The sequence below is a fragment of the Tiliqua scincoides genome, chromosome 7 (genome assembly GCF_035046505.1).
Source record: "Tiliqua scincoides isolate rTilSci1 chromosome 7, rTilSci1.hap2, whole genome shotgun sequence".
Lineage (NCBI taxonomy): Eukaryota > Metazoa > Chordata > Lepidosauria > Squamata > Scincidae > Tiliqua > Tiliqua scincoides.
In genome coordinates, this window is record NC_089827.1 from 10,936,816 (window position 1) to 10,957,302 (window position 20,487).

Here is a 20,487-nt window from a genome sequence, read left to right on the forward strand (position 1 = left end):
GGGGGGCAGTCATGGAGGCCTCCTCAAGCTAAGGCAATGTTTGTTCCCTTACCTCGGAGTTGCATTGCCCTTACCTCGGTACTGGAAATTTGGTTAGGATTGCACCCTTAGGACTGGGCTGAAGTCTGCGTGCATCTAGTAGTTAATACCTCATTAAGGAAAAGGGATAGGGCCTGTGCTTAGCCAGAAACCATTATGTCACTTGCTCTCAGATAAGAGGATATGTGTTGTGCTGAGATTGGGCTGTAGCTCAGGAGTAGAGCACTTGGTCTGCATGCAGAAGGTCCCAGATTCCATCCTTGGAATCTTCAGGTATTACTCAAAAAGATTCAGTTCTGAAATCCTGGAGAGCAGCAGCTTGTCAGGGTAGACAATACATACCTAGATGGACCAGTCGTCTGAGTTAGTGCAAGACACCTTCATATGCAGTTTGTCAGCGGTGTAGAGCTATTTTTTCAGAGACACTTGCTTCTTCTATGGTGAACACCACTTATCCCAGAGTACCCCTGGCACTGCAAGAAATTCTAGCAATTACCTCTGGCTCAGATGAAAGCCTAGGGCAGGGGTGCTCAATAGGTGGATCGCGATCTACTGGTAGATCGCGAGGCAAAATGAGTAGATCGCCGAGCCCTGTCTCTCCAAACTGTCAATATGTCAGTTTCGTCTAGTGACTAGACAAAACTGACATATTTAGCTGGCACTAAACTGACACTGAAACTGACACTTTAGCTGCTCTTCAGGCATGCAGCAACAAAACTGACGAAACTGACTAGACTCCAGCAGGGGCTCCAGACATCTGTCAGATGCTTCCTTCCCCCCTGGTAGATCTCCGGGCCTTGCTGGGTTTCAAAGTAGTTCTCGAGCCAAAAAAGTGTGAGCACCCCTGGCCTAGGGTATGTTCCATTGTTAGGAGTTATATCTGCAAATGGCTCACATGAAATTGTCTACAAACCTGGTTACCTAGTAAGAACATTTGTAGTCCTTATTGGACAAAAATACAACTGCAAAGGTTTTGCTGGTGGAACTTTAAAGAAAATTAACTTTTTTAAAAAGGCAACAGAAGATTCTAGCTCAGAATTATCGCTTTCTGGTGGATTTGTAGCAAAACAAAGACTATGCATTTAGGAATGTACATCTGCAGTGGCATCCTAAAGCTCTTTACTAATAGCCTTTATCAGAAAAATGGCAGAAAAATAAATATAGTTTGGCAGTTAAACACTGGAATGACCTTACTGAACAGCCTGAAAATTTGTATTTTAACATTTGTTTAACTCAGTCATGGTACAATGAATCTATAAATGGGCTGATCCTCCTTTATGCGGGCCAGGCCAAAATACATAGTAATTAAGTTTAGCAATAAAGCTCCTCTGTGACTAAATCACGTTGCACGAGTACAGCAAGATGTGTCGTAGCAGCAAGTAAGAGCTAGAGATTGATGCTTCTTGGTAGCAGAAGATGAATGGCTAATAAGTATGACCCGTATGTGAACCCATGTTTTGTGCTATTTGTTTCTATGGTGAATTTTTTTTTTTTGGTATGGGTATCACTATTTCAATTGTGATGGTAGTAAGGAAGCAAAAATATTTGCTTACCTTATTACTGTTCATATCACCAAGAATGAATTTGGTGTAGGAAGTAAAATAGCCATCATAACAACAAACATGGCAATCTGGGGGGGGGGGGAATTTGGTTGCAATACAAAGGCCTGCTGCATGGTAAAAAGGGCCATAGCCCAGTGGCAGAGCACATGAAGAGGATTCTAGGTTCGGTCCCTGGCATCTTCAGGTGGGATCAGGAAAGACCCTAATCTGAAACTCATGAGAGTTACTGCCAGTCAGAGAAGGTGGAGCAGTGGTTCTCACACATTTAGCACCAGGACCCACTTTTTAGAATGAGAATCTGTCAGGACCCACCGAAAGTGATGTCATGACCGGAAGTGACATCATCAAGCAGGAACATTTTTAACAATTCTAAGCTGCAATCCTACCTACACTTACCCAGGAGTAAGTCCCATTTACTATCATTGCTAAAATACAGAGTAGCCTGTTAAAAGTATAGGTCTTTTAATTTGCCATAGTAGCATAGCAGCCATAGTAGCATCAAGTCTAATATATTAAAAATGAAATATTGAAATGAATGGGGACCTACCTGAAATTGGCCCCTGACCCACCCAGTGGGTCCCGACCCACAGTTTGAGAAACACTGCAGTGAAGTGTTTTTATATCACAGCCGAGAACCAGTTAGGTCTGTAACATTTCCCCAAATGCAGTCACATCCCATGGGAGCGTCAGGTCTAATATATCAAAAATAAAATATTGAAATGAATGGGGACCCACCTGAAATTGGCTCACGATCCACCTAGTGGGTCCCGACCCACAGTTTGAGAAACACTGAGATGGAGCAATGCTTTATTTCAGATGGAGCAATGCTTTGGTTCAGCATCATCTGATAGTCCTGCATGTGCTGTATAGATTCTGAGGCCCCCTTTGCTATAGCACTGATGCTATGTTCACCCTCTGCTTCTCAGACAGGCTCGACCTGAATGTTCGTAATGTGTTTTATTAAACAGAGCTCTCTCTAGCAGAGGAGAGAGAGAGAATAGTGGGAATGAAGTATCTGAAGGCTTAAGGAGACAGTGCACCAGTAATTTACCATGCCTGGTAAATTCAGAATGCTTCTGAATTTTGGGAGGGACTTCGTGAGCATGTCAAGAACTGCCTTCTGTGCAAGGATCTGCAGTTTGAGAAAAAAATGAGTCACCTTGAGACACTCCAGTTTAGGAAACATTTGCCCATGTAGTAAAATAGATTGTCTATGGATTGCTGCCACTGTGATGAATGCTTCGGCCCCAAGTACAGCAGGTTTTATTTTTCTCCTTGTTATGAGCCACTCTGTGCCTTTTGAGTATTGTTTTGAGATTGGCTTCCTCCATTTTCTCTTCTGGTACCTGCTCTAAGGTCTTTTTGCAAAGGACGCCAATAGTCAAAGCGTGATCCTTCTGTTCATTTTTACGACGAGCTGAGATGAAGATGAGAAGCAAGCAAACGTCACCCTCTTTTGAATCGTCTGCTACGTCACCCTCTTTTGAATTTCCAAACTATGACAGCCTGCCGGTTTGAAGGCTGATCCTGATCTATTCTGTCCCCAGGTGCTCTTTTCTTTGACCCTTCTAGTCTCTCCTTTCTCCCTCCAAGCCCTTCCCTGACTTCTTAGCTGAAGCTTGGAGAAGAAAGCTAACTAACTACTTGCTGTATGGCTACATCTTTAGTTTCATAAAGCAGAGTTGCTGTTCAGTTGGGCAGAGCATTCCACTACACCCCATCCAAGAAGCACCCTTCGATAAGCTTACCTCTCCCACTAATATAGCTAAAATCCCTGTGGGTTCAGTCCAATCAAATCATGCCCAAATCTGCTTAGTCAGGATCTCTGCCCAATCCTTGCTACAGCACGTAGCCTCCCAATTATCAGATATCTGGCATAATCCCAAATTGCCAGCATCTGGACGCTGTCCTTGCAGGTTCCATGCTCATCAGATAACACAACCACTTCAGGAGTGACTCCCTTTTAACACCTAGGAGTAATGCTTTACCCCAGCATGATTTTGGCAGTTTCATTCCACTAGCTGGACAGACTTGTGACTTTCTTACCAAATGTGTTCATGCTTTTTTTCAAACTGGACCTTACAGGGAAAGACTTGGGTCCCACATGGGTCTTCCAGAACCAGAGCATCCCACTTCAAAGCTGCATAGTGTCTCCAGCCTCCCTCCCCATATTCCCCCTTTTTCCTTTGTAACTAGAGGAGGTGGGAGAAGCACACCTCCGTGACAGCAGTTCTATTCATCTTTTTATGATGGGGTCAAGCCCAGATAAAGTGGCCCACAGCAGGAGAGATACAAGCAGGAGGATCAAGCTGCTGAATCCTAAAAATGTACTATGTTTACTGTATGTAGGAGGAATGTTGCAACTCTGCCCATAGCTGCAAGGAGCTACAAAGAGCCCTCAATAATGTATGAATAGCACACACTTCTGGCGCAATTGCTCATGAGGGTCATCTATCCTTTTTCTTTATAGATCAGCAGTAGCATAACTGGGGGGGCAACATGCCATGTAAACGGTCCCTCTCACTCGCCATTGGAGCCATTCCAGACAGTGACAGCAACCTGCAGGAGATGCCATTTGGTTCAGTGAGCACCTGTGGCGTTGCCATCACTCACTGACGGTGAGTAGGAGGTGCCACTTACACAGCACATTGTGGTACCTCCATTACTTACCTTTCTGGTCCCTCCTCTAGCTACGCTACAGTGGATGAGGAGTGTTCACAGGGCTGCTTGTGTTCATAAGAACATAAGAACGGCCCCACTGGATCAGGCCATAGGCCCATCTAGTCCAGCTTCCTGTATCTTACAGTGGCCCACCAAATGCCCCAGGGACCACACCAGATAACAAGAGACCTCATCCTGGTGCCCTCCCTTGCATCTGGCATTCTGACATAGCCCATTTCTAAAATCAGGAGGTTGCGCATACGCATCATGGCTTGTAACCCGGAATGGATTTTTCCTCCAGAAACTTGTCCAATTCCCTTTTAAAGGCATCCAGGCCAGATGCCGTCACCACATCCTGTGGCAAGGAGTTCCACAGACCAACCACACGCTGAGTAAAGAAATATTTTCTCTTGTCTGTTCTAACTCTCCCAACACTCCATTTTAGTGGATGTCCCCTGGTTCTGGTGTTATGTGAGAGTGTAAAGAGCATCTCCCTATCCACTCTGTCCATCCCCTGCATAATTTTGTATGTCTCAATCATGTCCCCCCTCAGGTGCCTCTTTTCTGGGCTGAAGTGGCCCAAATGCCGTAGCCTTTCCTCATAAGGAAGGTGTCCCAGCTCAGTAATCATCTTAGTCGCTCTCTTTTGCACCTTCTCCATTTCCACTATGTCTTTTTTGAGATGCAGCGACCAAGACTAGGAGTATTCAGTGTATTCAATGCACTGTATTCAGTGCAGCCCAAACACCCCTAGGAGCACAAGGTTTGTCTTTAGCACAGTGATAGTGGCAGAGGGTGCAGACAGCACTGGGTGACGGGGGGGGGGTGACACCACTACTCATCAACATTTTTTAAATCTAGGTATTTTTGAATAATACCATCATGTTATACATCGCTCAATGCGTGATTTCATCCAGAATGTAATAAAACAAACCACATTGAAATATCTCTAGTCTTTCAAAAGTTATAGCCAAAACCAGTGGGGGGCAGGTCAATGCCCACCCTGCTCACTGCAAGTGTTGCCCTTATCGCTGAATGGAAGGAGGTCCATCTTAGGGTGACACGCTGGCCTCCTGCACTGGGTGACCAAACCCATAAGAACATAAGAACAGCCCCACTGGCTCAGGCCATAGGCCCATCTAGTCCAGCTTCCTGTATCTCACAGCGGCCCACCAAATGCCCCAGGGAGCACACCAGACAACAAGAGACCTGCATCCTGATGTCCTCCCTTGCATCTGACATAGCCCATTTCTAAAATCAGGAGGTGGCACATACACATCATGGCTTGTAACCCATAATGGATTTTTCCTCCAGAAACTTGTCCAATTCCCTTTTAAAGGCATCCAGGCCAGATGCCATCACCATATCCTGCGGCATGTGAATCCTTCTGCTCCAAAGAGTACAATACCATACACTTTCTCCTAGGAGTGGAGGCAAAGGTGGGGATTACATACAATGCCCTCCTGTTTGCAGACCGTTGTCACCTGGAGCAGCCAGTCACCTGCACTTTTTTTGGCACGCCGGGGATAAAAGAACGTGATTAGGGTATATATGCAGAATTAACAATGCAGCAGCTGCTCCATTACTTTGTGCAAATATTGACATTGGACTTTGATTGTTTGCTAAATGGCAGCATTTCAATATATCACTCAATACCCAATCAGTCTGAGTGGGGGGGGGGGAGCTTTCAAGATATTTAGCATTACAGCCTACAGAGTACCAGACACACTGAGACTGGAATGCATCACTTCTGAATTCCGGGCCTTTCATCAGCTTTTTTGTTATTAGGGTGGTCAATATCAAATGTTTAGGCAAGAGAGAGAAGATCAACCCTCCTGTTTTTGGAATTACTGTCCTAATGAATAGAAATGTCACTTAAAATAGGTTGTATCTTAGCCGGGTGATGCATTTGTCTCAAACAATTGTACAATATTGGTAGGAAGTGTTTATATTCCAGGTCAGAATGATCCCAGATAAAATAAGTGCTTGGATTAAAGACAGGTAATGTCTGTGCTTTTGTTTTAAGGTTATTTCCCAGTTGCTCCTATTTAATTTTGAAAACCAAGCACTGAAACCTTCTTGGGGGAGGGGAGGTAAGGAGAATGATGGGACATTTTCATGATCTGATTTCAGTCCGAAATGGAATCACGGAAAAACTTTTGAAAGGTCGTTGGTGCCTTTAACCTTGTTTTACAAAACTATGGTTTAGGTTAGCGGGCTATGCTTTTGTGTAGGAAGACACCAACACTTGCTTGTCAGAAAACTGCCTGAACCATAGTTATCTCAGTGCAGATGTATTATTTAACTATAGGTTTTAAGCAATATGGGATGGAGGGCCCAATCCAGACCCACACGTGGTCTGATGCAAGTTCCTTGCACCGACCCGGGAGTGTCGCAAAAGTGCCATAAAGCACTTTTGCATCACTCAAAGGGGAGATAGGCAGGTGCAGGGGTCAGGGGGGCATGGGGAGGGCGGGGAGGAGGTGGGAGAGAGGTGTTTTTGGGTGGGAGAGGATGGGCGGCAGGGGTTCCCAGTGGTGGACGGGTGGGGAACGGAGGGCAGTTATGCCGGATCATGACCCTCTTCCCAGGCTGTAGAGCATGGCTCTGAGCTGCTCAGATCTGCACCACCTCGTTGGGTGGCACAGATCCGAGAAGTCCCATTGGGGCCGTTGCAGCATGGCATGGGGTAAGGGGAAAAGTTTGCTTTGGGCTGTGCTGCTTTTGGTCCCAATCATGCACTGGATACAGTGCAAACCCACTGGCCTGCCTGCTTCCAGCGCAAGTTAGGATTGCATCCTGAATGTTTTATAAAACATTCATGAAGTGACTTACAGCAGGGACGTCAAACATAAGACCTGTGGGCCATATGTCACCCCCAGAAGCTCCAACCTATGAAATAATTGGGCTCTTCCAGTGCTACCCTTTCAGCAGTGCTGCTTCTGCTGAGACTCTGGGAGGGGAAGATGGAAGGAGGCTTCAAAAGGCAAGGAATATTATGGGGGGAAGGGGCAGACCAAGAGGGTGAGAGAGATGCTGGGAGAGTCCAATTATCATGCCAGATGTCCTTTCAGCAGTGTTGCTTCTGCCAAGGTATCACTTCTCAGAGCGTCAGCAGCCTTGGCAGAAGATGTGCTGCTGAAAGGGTGGCCCATGTGATAAGGAGAGTATGGGAGGTGCAGTCCGCATTGGGTGACATGCATGTGTGTGTGTGTGTGTGTGTGTGTGTGTGTGTGTGTGTGTGTGTGTGTGTGTGTGTGTGTGTGTGTGTGACACCACTACTGGCCAAAATTGTGAAAATCTTGGTATTTTCAAATAATACCATCATGTTATATATCATTTGATGCATAATTTCATGCAGAATGCAATGAAACAAACAGTGTTGGAATAAACATGTAGACAAACAGGCCTTGCTGAGGGAGAATCAGCATGGCTTCTGTAAGGGCAGGTCTTGCCTCACAAACCTTATAGAATTCTTTGAAAAGGTCAACAGGCATGTGGATGCCGGAGAACCCGTGGACATTATATATCTGGACTTTCAGAAGGCGTTCGACACGGTCCCTCACCAAAGGCTACTGAAAAAACTCCACAGTCAGGGAATTAGAGGACAGGTCCTCTCCTGGATTGAGAACTGGTTGGAGGCCAGGAAGCAGAGAGTGGCTGTCAATGGGCAATTTTCACAATGGAGGGAAGTGAAAAGCGGTGTGCCCCAAGGATCTGTCCTGGGACCGGTGCTCTTCAACCTCTTCATAAATGACCTGGAGACAGGGTTGAGCAGTGAAGTGGCTAAGTTTGCAGACGACACCAAACTTTTCTGAGTGGTGAAGACCAGAAGTGATTGTGAGGAGCTCCAGAAGGATCTCTCCAGACTGGCAGAATGGGCAGCAAAATGGCAGATGCGCTTCAATGTCAGTAAGTGTAAGGTCATGCACATTGGGGCAAAAAATCAAAACTTTATATATAGGCTAATGGGTTCTGAGCTGTCTGTGACAGATCAGGAGAGAGATCTTGGGGTGGCGGTGGACAGGTCGATGAAAGTGTCGACCCAATGTGCGGCGGCAGTGAAGAAGGCCAATTCTATGCTTGGGATGTTTAGAAAAGGTATTGAGAACAAAACGGCTAATATTATAATGCCGTTGTACAAATGGATGGTAAGGCCACACCTGGAGTATTGTGTCCAGTTCTGGTTGCCACATCTCAAAAAAGACATAGTGGAAATGGAAAAGGTGCAAAAGAGAGCGACTAAGATGATTGCTGGGCTGGGGCACCTTCCTTATGAGGAAAGGCTACAGCGTTTGGGCCTCTTCAGCCTAGAAAAGAGGCGTCTCAGGGGGGACATGATTGAGACATACAAAATTATGCAGGGGATGGACAGAGTGGATAGAGAGATGCTCTTTACACTCTCACATCACACCAGAACCAGGGGACATCCACTCAAATTGAGTGTTGGGAGAGTTAGAACAGACAGAAGAAAATATTTCTTTACTCAGTGTGTGGTTGATCTGTGGAACTGCTTGCCACAGGATGTGGTGATGGCATCTGGCCTGGACGCCTTTAAAAGGGGATTGGACAAGTTTCTGGAGGAAAAATCCATTCCGGGTTACAAGCCATGATGTGTATGCGCAACCTCCTGATTTTAGAAATGGGTTATGTCAGAATGCCAGGTGCAAGGGAGGGCACCAGGATGAGGTCTCTTGTTATGTGGTGTGCTCCCTGGGGCATTTGGTGGGCCGCTGTGAGATACAGGAAGCTGGACTAGATGGGCCTATGGCCTGATCCAGTGGGGCTGTTCTTATGTTCTTATCTCTAGTCTAGCAAAAGTTATAGCCAAAACCCCAACAGGTGTGGAACAATGACGCATCACCACTCCCTCCGCATGGGGTATTGCCCTACCTGCTGCATGGGAGGAGGTTCATCATGGGGGTGACGCGCTACCAGGTGATGTAAACTCTAGTGACGCCACTGGCTGTGGGCACAAGCAACAACAGCAGCAGAGTATCCTCTTGGCAGCCATTTGGGTAGGAGCAAGCCCCAGTATGCAATCTGATGCCAACTCCATTCTACCAATAAACTCCCAGTTATTTCATATGCCTCCCCAAGGATCCCTACATTTGACTTCTAGGTACTCAAGAGAGGTTAAACTTTAGGCCTATTGTTGCTTTCCATGCACCATTTTCATCATGCCCCAGTATCCCCTCCCAAAAGAAGCCCCATAGAATCTTATCAGCCATAGAACGTCTCCATGTCATCTAGGTGATAAAGTGCTGTTGCAGGAATGTTCCTCTGGTATTTGTTCCATGATCTTCATAGCCCCCTTCCTTCAGATCAGTCTTAAAGGGCCATTTTATAATCTCAAACTTGTCAACAAGTTTCTCTGCCCACGAAAATGTTATGTGGAGAAACTACAGAGCAGACTGGCAGCACTGAAGTGGAATAATTGTTCTACTGTCCTGAATCAACTTGATAGAAGTGTGCTTGCATGTTTCCATCCTCCCAGAATGCCACTGGTTTCTTTGCTTTGCTTATAACCCATGAAAATTCCAGTTGTTCTCCCCTTCAGCTTGGCCTCTGCTCTGAGAACATTTCTTAGATCTAGACAACCTTCCCTTTAGATCACCTTCCCACCCCAAAGCCCTAGAAGTTCTTGTAGATGACTCTGACAAATGGAACACTCCTTCCTCATCAACATCCCGTGAAGCTCCCTTAGTCCTTTCTCCAGGAAGTATAAAAGCTTTCCTATTTTTTTATGTGCACACTTTAGAGTTGGAGCATTTGAAAAGATGTTTCACTAGTGTTCAATCATGCAAGAATAACCTGATGAAATTTATTATCTTGGAAATAATGTAAATGAGAAAAGGGGGGGAACCTATACTTGTATATATCTATTTTTAAAAAAAAAAACCAGGTAAAGTAATGCCACTGTTCAGGAAACCAAGGAATAGGATAATAGAGACATTTCAACATTTCTAAGAAATCACTTTTTAATAGCTTATCTTAATCGGTTATTTATATTAAGAGGAGGGAGGGAAAAAGAATACTCTGGCAAATGATTCCAAAATAAAGGAACCATTTTATTCAGTTCTAATTTCCCTGAAAGTGAAATAGTACTTTTTTTGTGGAACTAATGTCACCCTTTTCATTAGGATCATGTTAGTCATAGGGCACAATCCTTTGCAGGACTGGCAAGCTGTGCCAGTGGGGTATATGCTGCATCCTGCAGTTGGGGGGCAGTCATGGAGTCCTCCTCAAGGTAAGGCAATGTTTGTTCCCTTATCTCGGAGTTGCATTGCCCTTATGTCAGTGCTGGAAAGTTGGTTAGGATTGCGGCCATAGGGAATATTTATGTTTACAGACCTGGTGAAATGCATTCTATTTCTGAAATGATTTGCGTACTGAATTAAAGAGACTTTTCTCTTGGTACACCAAAGAGCACCAAACAAGGTGCACCAAAGCTAGCAGTCACAGATTTCTGATAAGGGTAGCCTGCAACAATGGCAAGATAAGCAATCCAGGAATGCAGAATTAGACAATGAAACAAGGATTTCACAACCCAATCCTATCCACACTTTCCTGAGAGTAAGCCCCATTGACTCTAATAGGACTTACTTCTGAGTAGACATGCATAGGCTTGGGCTGTCAGTTACCTTTGTTTTCATCACATTTTAAAAAAATGTCTTCCAGGTTGATCCTTCTGCTGCTGTCCATGTTTGATAAGGTTTTAATTGCAGTCAAAAAGAATAGTAACCCTAGATCACAAGCGCAAGGTCTTTCGCCAGGCTCTGTCTTCCATGTTCCCTTTGGAAAGCAACGATTCTGTTGGTGGTCACATGGCATTTCTTTGGCTATAGACAGTTGTCTGGCTTGTTTGTTTCTCCCTAGAAAGAGATTGACACTGTCAGAGCTGGCAGGCAGTGGGGAATGCTACACATTGCAGCCATAGGATCTTTGGCATTTGTTTCACATACCATCTATGCCAGCCTTTGGAGTTTCCCAGGAGGGTTCCTTCTGCAGCTGCTCACCCTTGGAATGTCATCTTCATTCTTGCCCTTGTATCTTTCCTGACTTTGCTTACAGAGGATAGTGGTGTTGAGGGAATGGTTAGCAACACATCATGCGTCACCTGGTCTTCAGTCCTCTTTTTTAAAAAAAATTGTACGCAACCACCCATCTTCCATAAGCAGGAAGTGTCAATTGCCATTTCTAATGTTTAGCTCCAAGATGATTTGGCTGATCTGCATCTGCAGTCCATATGACATGGTGGGTTTTCATGTCACATCAGATAGCCATGGTACTTAGGATTCAGGTTCAGGATCTACAGTGACCCCCAAAACTATCAGGGGCTTGAACCAAGGCAAACTTTGTGGCATTAGTACATCCCTACCAACACTTATATGACATCGGAGAGGTTATCATAAGCCAGGAAATGGGAGTTAATTGCTTTTTGTTAACCTCAGTCTAGTTTTTTCAAGTGTTCGGCATTTAAATAACATTAAGGACCATGGGGGGAGGCAGGGAGGCCCCTAGATCAGCAGATGATTGAAATCGTGGATACTGAATCTGCAGATATGGGGGCCTGTCTGTACTGAGAAGTAACACTGTGACATTTCCTATTTGGTAATAGATTGTTCCCTTTCACAGTAAATCGGTTTGAAAGAATGGCAACTTTAAAACTTTCTGAATAACAAGGGTTGAAGGGGAAAAAAATACAATCTATTCCTGACCCTCATCCCATCCACTGTCGTGGCTTAGCAACTCTCAGATGGTCAGCAATGGAGAGTGCAGTTCATTTATCCCTTGTTGCTTCTAGGAATCATATTGATTTGTATTTTAAGTTTCATTGCATGCCTTTTGTGGGGTGTCACACAGAGAGAATGGCACAAAAAGGTGTAATTTTGTATTTATCTCTAGAGCATCAAGCTGTTTGTATATAAGTTTTTAATGGAGCAGAAAACGTCCGTTGTCTCCGAAGTCTGTTAAATCAAGGTCCATTAAATTGAGGGTTCACCTCGAATATAGGAAAAGTAGCTAAACTCTTGTTTTCCATGTTTGCACAAAGTGCATTGTTGCCTAAAGTACGATTGTAGAGTCTGTCCTCCTGACTTAGAGCCCGATCCTGTGGTCCACGGCGCGGGCTCCCGCTGGGCTCCCGGGCTCCTGCCGGAGCTAGCCTAGCGCTGGGCTCCTGCCAGAGCTAGCCCAGCACCGGCTGGAGCTGGACTGGCATGTGGTGGGTGCCCAGGCTCCGTGGCTCGGCAGTCTCCCGGACCACCGGGCTGCGGAATGGGAGGTGGGAGCATTGCCGGGGGCATGGGGGTGGCGTTCCGGGGAGCAGGGAGGCGTGGCCAGGGGTGTGGGGGAGGCGTGTCAGGGGGCGGGAGAGAGGCAGATCCGCGGAGCCAAGCTCTGCAGAATCCAAGACGCTCGGGCAGGGCTGCTCACCCTACACGAGCACCTTTACGAAAAGGTCGCCGCTAAAGTGAGTAACCCCATCGCGGGGCTGCTTCCCTTACTCGGGGGAAGGGGACAAACGTCCCCTTCTCCTGAGCAGCCTCCCGTGGTAGCGCGGGAGGCACAGGATCCGGTGGGAGCCCGCCATGGGGCCGCCGGACTTGGGCGCTGCGGGCAGCTCAGGATTGAGCTGCCCCTCTGTGCATACTGATTATTTGTTAGACTTGTGGAAGGAAATAAGTTAATAGAAGCTGACAGCATATCTTGACAAACGCTAACTTAGTTAACTGGTATTGGAACTTTGATGGAAATGGAGAAAAAGGAAGTGTTTACTTGGGAGAAGGTACTTAAGGTGTGTGTGTAATTGTGAAAGGCTAACAAATTTTTAAAAAGCTCTCTCTTTCCACCTTGCTGATGCGAACAGCCCTCTCAATCTACCCCTTGACAGTGATTTGACAGAAATCTGGGTCCCCAAGTCCAGGTCTTCCGCTACAGAATGGGTGGTGCTGGTCAGTGTTGTGAGTGATTCCTCTGAATAAGCTCGCCCTAAAAACCTTTAACTCACAATGTTGTTGTGAGCTGTACATAGCACCTAGTGTGGAGAGAGGAGCTTAATAATGCAACAGTGGGTGGAGCTATGGTTTGCCAGGATGAATTCTTGAATGCAAGACATGATTGGACAAGCACACACTAATGCCACTTTTGATGTCAGCCTGGGGTTCATTTTTCTAGGGTTCTTCATCTTGGTTTTCATGAGCAGACATTCTGGCATCCTTACATCAAAAGTAAATTATAAATGTATCTGTCAGCTTGTGTTCTGAGTAAAGCAGAACCACAGCTTACATGTTGGTTCAGGGAGCAGGTGTAGAGGGATGATTCAGCAGAATCAGCAAGCACCTGGGACAGGCACACCCTGGGTGTGACCAAGCCAGTACTGATTGGCTGAGCTGACTATATAAGGTTAGTCAGATGGAGCTTCCAGGGCAGCAGTAGGGGAGTTGATGGAGTAACTGTGAGACTGCTGCCAGTGACTGAAGAGGCTGGATACTGTATGTATATGATATTACTGACTTATGGACTGAACCTTTGACTGTATATTATTGGAACTGATTTGGACTTGTTATACTGGAACTGACTGCTCTCTGTGCTGACTCCTGGACTGTTTAATGACTACTCTGAATGGGATATCCCTTGCTCAGTACAACTGCTGAAAGTACTCTGCTGTATTTGATGTGTTGTTCTTGCAACCTGCTCACATTGGGACAAGACTGGGAACCTACACCAATCATCTCATAATTTATTACAAAAAAACCCTTAACCTTAACAGTATCAATTGCAGTCATGTGATTTTTTTTTTATTTAAATGGGACTTTGTCAAAGTTATTTCACAGTCTCTGAAATGTTCTGAGATTTGTAAGGGCAAAAGAGTAAAATATTGGATAAGGGTATTCTTTTATTACAGTTGGACCTCTATGGGGTATCTTTTCCCAGACCTCCTCTGGATACCAACACCTGCATATAAACAAATCTGTGGATGGTCCAATATGAATTCCAGATGTGACCAGAGATGTTCAGAGATGCTCTGAGGCCCAGAGAGGCTACGCGTGGCTTCTGCAGGCCTCAGAGAGCCTACAGGATGCAACTGGTGAACACCTCTGGTCACATCCAGGAGCTCAGGTTCTGTTCTCCACTGCAAATTTGAAACCTTCAGTGAGTTAAATCTGTGGGTTCCAAACCCACAGATAAACAGGGTGGACCTGTATTTATTTTTTTATATAGGTCCATCAATGTACCTGGTGTTCTACAGTCTCTGAAAGATATGTCCCTGCCCCAAGAGGCTTACAGGTTATGTAACTTATATATATAAGTTACATAGTTACAGCAGGAATGAGGACAAGCAATACTTGAAGCAGTGCCACCCTGTGTGTGTGGGTGTGTGTGTGTGTCACACGCACACGCAATAATATTAAGCCATAAAGAAGGAACACAAGGTACATGCCAATATCTCTATTAAAAGTTGACTGCCAACTCAGGTCTTCTAGTACTCAGCTTGAACCAGAAACTGATCCAAATTCTTTCTTCTGTTTATCCTAACATGGCAGCAAATTACTGAAGCTGCATTTTTAAACCTATGTTTTTCATAGCTGGTAGAGTATAGTTATTAAGAACGGGGTTGTGAGCCAGGATGTCGCTGGTTTAAATCTCACTTTAACCATCAACTCAGTAGGTGGCTGAACGGTGCAATCTTGAACAGATTTACGCCAAAGTAAGTGGCGTTGAGTTCAGTGGTGCTCCCTCCCTTGTCAGTGTGGTTAGGATTACATCCCCAGGCAAGCAATTATAACTCAGCCCGAATGCTGATAACGGCCAAATTACTGAGATAATGGATGTGAAATGTTTCGCTGTTCCTCGTAATCAGAATCTTAGTTTGCGGTTTGCACCACCAAGGCAGATTTCACAGTGGTGGTGACTAAATTGTTAAAGCATTTTGCCAAAAACGTAGTATTGTGGACCAACTCTAATTTGCTGTACAATATATAATTGCTTTGCAACCTGATCCCCAAAGTATTACTTGAAAGTGAACAGCCCTGGTTATGTAACACACAGTATAATGTAGGGAACTGATAGCATCAGCTGCCCATTCCAAGTTCCTCCTCATCCCTATTCATGAAAACTACCCTCGTGTCACTGTACGCAACTTTTAATAGAGCTGGATTCACGAGAGCCTAAAGCAGCTGTACTTGTGCAGTATTGGGTGCACTAGCCCTATAGATTTTCATAAACATAGGTGCACCTCGCTCTCCATAGGATGGAGCTGTAAGGAAACTGAACAGTTGTACACTAGCTCTATTGGTACATCATTATAGCCTCCAAGAAACTCAAACTTTTCAACCAACAAGACACAAAGGAACCAGCAGCAACAACATTTGCGAATGATGCTTTGCTGGGGAGAACAGTGGCGGTTGCGCTCTCTCTCTCTCTCCCTTCTAAATACAATGGGCCCTCTGTGTCCACAGGGGTTTGATTCTGGGACCCCACAGAGATGCCAGAATACATGGTGCTCCAGTTAGCATATGTAATGCTGAGAAAATGGTGGAAATTGCGCAGTAAATTGCGTGAAAATGCGTTAAGGGCCTAAACTTGTGTAAATTACCCAAACTTGCATGAGCTGCACACATGAGGCAAGTGCTGCAGCTAGAGAGAGCTATGAAATGATGGGAAACTATAGCAGGGTAAATGTTTAAATGTTCTGCAGATGCCTGATCTTGTTTGATCTCAGAAGCTAAGCAAGGTCAGGCCTGGTTAGTATTTGGATGGGAGACCACCTGGGAATGCCAGGTGCTGTAGGCTTATACCATAGTCTTTCAAGACAAAAGGTTGCCAACCAGAGCAGGGTATGTGAAAAAAAATTTTTAATACCTTTTCCGTCTGTGGTTGGTTAAATCCGTGGCGAGCCCAATGTATAAGAGAGGCACAACTCTCAGAGGTGTCCTTGGACCGTTCAGCAGGAGCAATTGTACAATAGGGCCCAAAAGTGTGCAGAGTGCAATATAGGTGGCTTCTGTAGCAGCTGTCATGCTTCCACAAGAGGTTACGCGAGGTCTTGTCCAACCACCACTAATGCTCTTTGTTTTATGCTCTTTGTCCAGAATTATAGTTCAGTGTGTAGCATATCTCCTCGGGTGAGCAAATGGTGCCTTCTGCATGTGGCAGGGCATGTTGGGTTAAATTCCTCATTTAGGTCACAATCCTATATACACTTTCCTGGGAGTAAGCCCCACTGAAAACAGTGGGGCTTACTTTTAAATAGTCATGGGCTGTTAGAGTGCAACTTTCCTATATCGGACGATTGGCCTTTTGAGGACTTTCTTTCTGATGCTCTCTCATTAATTCACTAGTTCTTCAAAATTAGTTCCACCCAGCAGCATTTCTCACATATCTGTCAATATATAATAGAGCAATAGTTTTACTTTATTTCATTTTGCTAAAGTGGTCCAAAGCTTCATTTCCATGTTCTTTTCCCCCTCTAAAGTATAGCCACTTCATATGTTCCCTCTTGAAAGCGGTTTTTTTGGTTTTCTGATTTAAATTAATATGAACAAATTGTGTTCTGAAGTGACGTCTGGTTCCTTTGTTTCCCCTTTCCTGAGTTCATATCAGTTTGAAATGATAAGTAACCCTCTTTTGTGTTCCACAGTATTTTGGAAGCTTGCTTGTCATATTCTGCGTTGAACTGGCCTGTGGTGTTTGGACCTACGAACAGGAAATAATGGTGAGTGAGAAAGAGAAATGTTCAGAATTGAAATGTGACACTAAGAGCGCAATCCTGACTGTCACTTGAGCTGACACAGGCTGCACTGGCTCGGAAGGACTGAATCTAGTCCCTGATGGGATATATGTGTGCTCGGGCAGGCTGGTGCAGGGGGTGGAAGAGGGTAGCAGGAGGGTGGCAGGGAGAGAATGTTTTTAGGTGGGGGGAGGGTGGAACAGGAGGCGGATGGGGCCTGGGAGGAGTTGGGATCAGTGGTGGCAGGACGCACCAAATCCTAACCTCAGGGCCTGGCAGCCTTACACAGGGTGCTCAAATTTGTGCCAGCGATATAGCTGGTGCAGGTCCAATTAGCCCCATGTGGCGTCTGGGGCTCAACATGGAGTAAGGGAAAAAATATCCCTTTACCCCGAGGTTACCTCCAGCCACCTCCTAACCTGTGCTGGATACAGCGCAGCCCAGTCATCCTGTCTACTCCGTTGCAGGTTAGGATTGCGCTGCAAGAGTTTCAACCACAACGTTAAACTAAAAAGTTCAGCTAAATAATTTTCAAAAGGACCCCCACCTAGAAGATCTTCTCTGTGTAGCACTACTTAGGTTGGTTGTCAGTCTTCAGTCTCGAAAGACTATGGTATCGTGCTCTGAATGGTGGTTCTAGAACAGTGTCTAGTGTGGCTGAAAAGGCCGATTCGGGAGTAACAATCCCTTCCACGCTGGGAGCAAGTGCAGTCTGTCCCTGGTCTGTCTCCCTGGCTATGGGCCTTCCTTCTTTGCCTCTTAGCCTCAGACTGTTGGCCAAGTGTCTCTTCAAACTGGGAAAGGCCATGCTGCACAGCCTGCCTCCAAGCGGGCCGCTCAGAGGCCAGGGTTTCCCACTTGTTGAGGTCCATCCCTAAGGCCTTCAGATCCCTCTTGCAGATGTCCTTGTATCGCAGCTGTGGTCTACCTGTAGAACGCTTTCCTTGCATGAGTTCTCCATAGAGGAGATCCTTTGGGATCCGGCCATCATCCATTCTCACGACATGACCAAGCCACTACTTAGATGCTATGCTTATGTGTGTGCATGGTGGGTTGTAAATGGGAACGTACTGGCTAGCTGTGCTTCCAAGATTCTCCATGCCACTGCAAAGACAAGTGCTTTCCACACACAATTTGTTTTGCTTGTGTGCAACCTTAGTTTCTGTGCAGAAAATCTCCATGAGTCTGCCTTTACAGACCAACCCTGAATGTGTAGTTGACCTCACCTATATGCTGCCTAGCACATCAGTGAGGGGGCATGGCTAGTCAGTGCACTGCTGTCCATCCCTTGACTAGTTTGCTGAACAGAGAGGGAAGTGACTAATTAGGGCTTAACCTATGCTGAAATCCTAAACATATGTACTTGGAAGCAAGTCCTATTAAACAGAGACCCCAATCCTATCCACTCTTCCAGTGTTGGTGCAGCTGTGTCCATGGGGACTGTACTACAACCTGTGGTGGGAAGGCAGTCACAGAGGCCTTCTCAAGATATGTGAGCATCTGTTCCCTTACCTTAAGGCTGCATTGTGGCTACACCAGTGCTGGATAGTTGGATAGGATTGGGCCCTTAGTAGAACAGGTGTTTTCAACGGTTTTCATCTCATGGCACATGAACAAGCCGCTAAAATTGTCAAGCCACACCATCAGTTTCTAGGCGCTGCCTGCTGGGGTTGGGGGCTCACACCCCCCCAATGGCCCTGCTAATAAATGACCCTCCCCCAAGCTCCTGCGGCACACCTGTGGACCATTTGCAGCACACCAATGTGCTGCTGCACCAGTGGTTGAAAATTGCTGTAAATAGAACTTTAGGATTCTACTTATCCAAGGGTGTTTTTATGTTTAGGATCACATTTTGATTCCTTTTTAAAAAGTCTTGTAAAAAAAAAATTAAGAGTAAATGTCCTGTATTTTTATTGGTATGTTCTCATTTGTGTTGTTGAACAAACTGTAATTAAAAACCGGGAGAGGAGAAGAAAGGATGATCTGTCATCTATTCCCATGTGTGTATAGGTTACTCTTCAGCAAAAGGGAGAGTTCAGAGTTGCCATCTTCTTATGTACCAAATTATTCAGGGCTGAGCTGAGCTGAGCACCACTTCAGATTGATCTCTGATTGGGGATTCTCTTAACTTACTTCCATCTTTCTGTCAAGTCTTCTTCTATGTGCTCCGAAAATGTGTCGTATTATCTTTGGAAGGCTAAACCTTTAACCCTTGAGTCTCACTGACGCAAACTTGCATACACAAGAGTTTAGCCTTCTGAAAGGATGATGGGAAACCGTTTTAGTAAGGAAGGTGACCTGAACAGCCCAGTCCTAGCTAAATCTCCCCCCACAACAATGTAGCCGCACCACTAGAGTATGCACTGCATCCTGAAGGGGAGGGCAGTCCCAGGAGTCTCTTTCAAGTAAAGAATCATTTGTTCCCTCTCCAGACAAAAGTCTGCACTGTCCAAATGGCAACAAATAGAACACATAAGTCACAATTAACTGAAGTTCTTGGTGCTTTTAAAGTGAAGCATGCAGTGCAATCTTGTGCACCTTTACTCAGAAGTAAATCCAATAAGTTCAGAGCGCAATCGTATCTGCACCTTTGGCCATAAAGCATGTTCACATCACCGCATGAGCAAGCAGTGCCGGCAGGGAACCCTGGCCCTGCTAGTGGAGGTGAGTATGCCATTGAGCAGCACAGGGCCTGGGGGAGGGTGGTGGGGGTGTTTTGGAGGTGGGAAGGGGGAGTTTCAGGGCAGAGGGAGGACAGAACAGGGGCAGAAAGGGCCTGGAAGGGGGGTGGGATTGGTGGAAACCTCTTCTGCTGTATCGTAATTCCCTTCCTTGGCCAGACAGCCTTACATTGGGCTGCCTGGACTTCTATTTAGCTTGTGGAGATCCAAATAACACCATAGGGCTGCCAGGGGCGTCAGCTGAGGTAATGGGAAAAATAGTCTAGTTCAGGGGTGTCCAAAGTTTTTGGCAGGAGGGCCACATCATCTCTCTGACACTTTTTCAGGGGCCAGGGAAAGAAAGAATTAATTTACATTTAAAATTTGAATAAATGTACATAAGTTTACATAAATGAATATATTAAAGATGAACTTATATGAATGAATGAAGGTCTTGCAATAGCTCAAGGCCTATAAAAGGCCTTGCACAAAGCAAAGCTGGCCTTTCCTTTGCTGCCACTGCTGCATCACAGACATGAAACAGCAAGCAGTGGAGGAAGCCCTCATCCCACAGCTCACGCAAAGAGGTCAAACAGTTGCCTTCACGCTGAGAGCAGTTGTGTCGGGCCAGTGCGGGCTGCAAAAAATCTCTGGAGGGCCAGAGGCTCATTGGAGACTGGGGGCTCCCTGAGGGCCGCATTGAGAGACCTCGAGGGCCGCATGTGGCCCCAGGGCCGGGGTTTGGGTATCCCTGGTCTTGTTGACTCCCGACTAACGCTGGATGCAGTGCAGGCCATGTGGCCTAGCTGTTCCAGCGTGAGTTAGGATT

General features: G+C 45.8%; 1 protein-coding gene across 3 annotated transcripts in view; it reads left to right on the forward strand.

The window, feature by feature from the left end:
- TSPAN12 (tetraspanin 12) overlaps positions 1-20,487 on the forward strand; it is an 84,253-nt gene that overhangs the window by 41,506 nt on the left and 22,260 nt on the right. For all 3 annotated transcript variants that reach the window (XM_066633769.1, XM_066633771.1, XM_066633770.1), the window contains one exon: positions 16,909-16,983. In XM_066633769.1, coding sequence (XP_066489866.1) covers positions 16,909-16,983 — 75 coding nt within the window. The remainder of the gene's footprint in view (positions 1-16,908; positions 16,984-20,487) is intronic.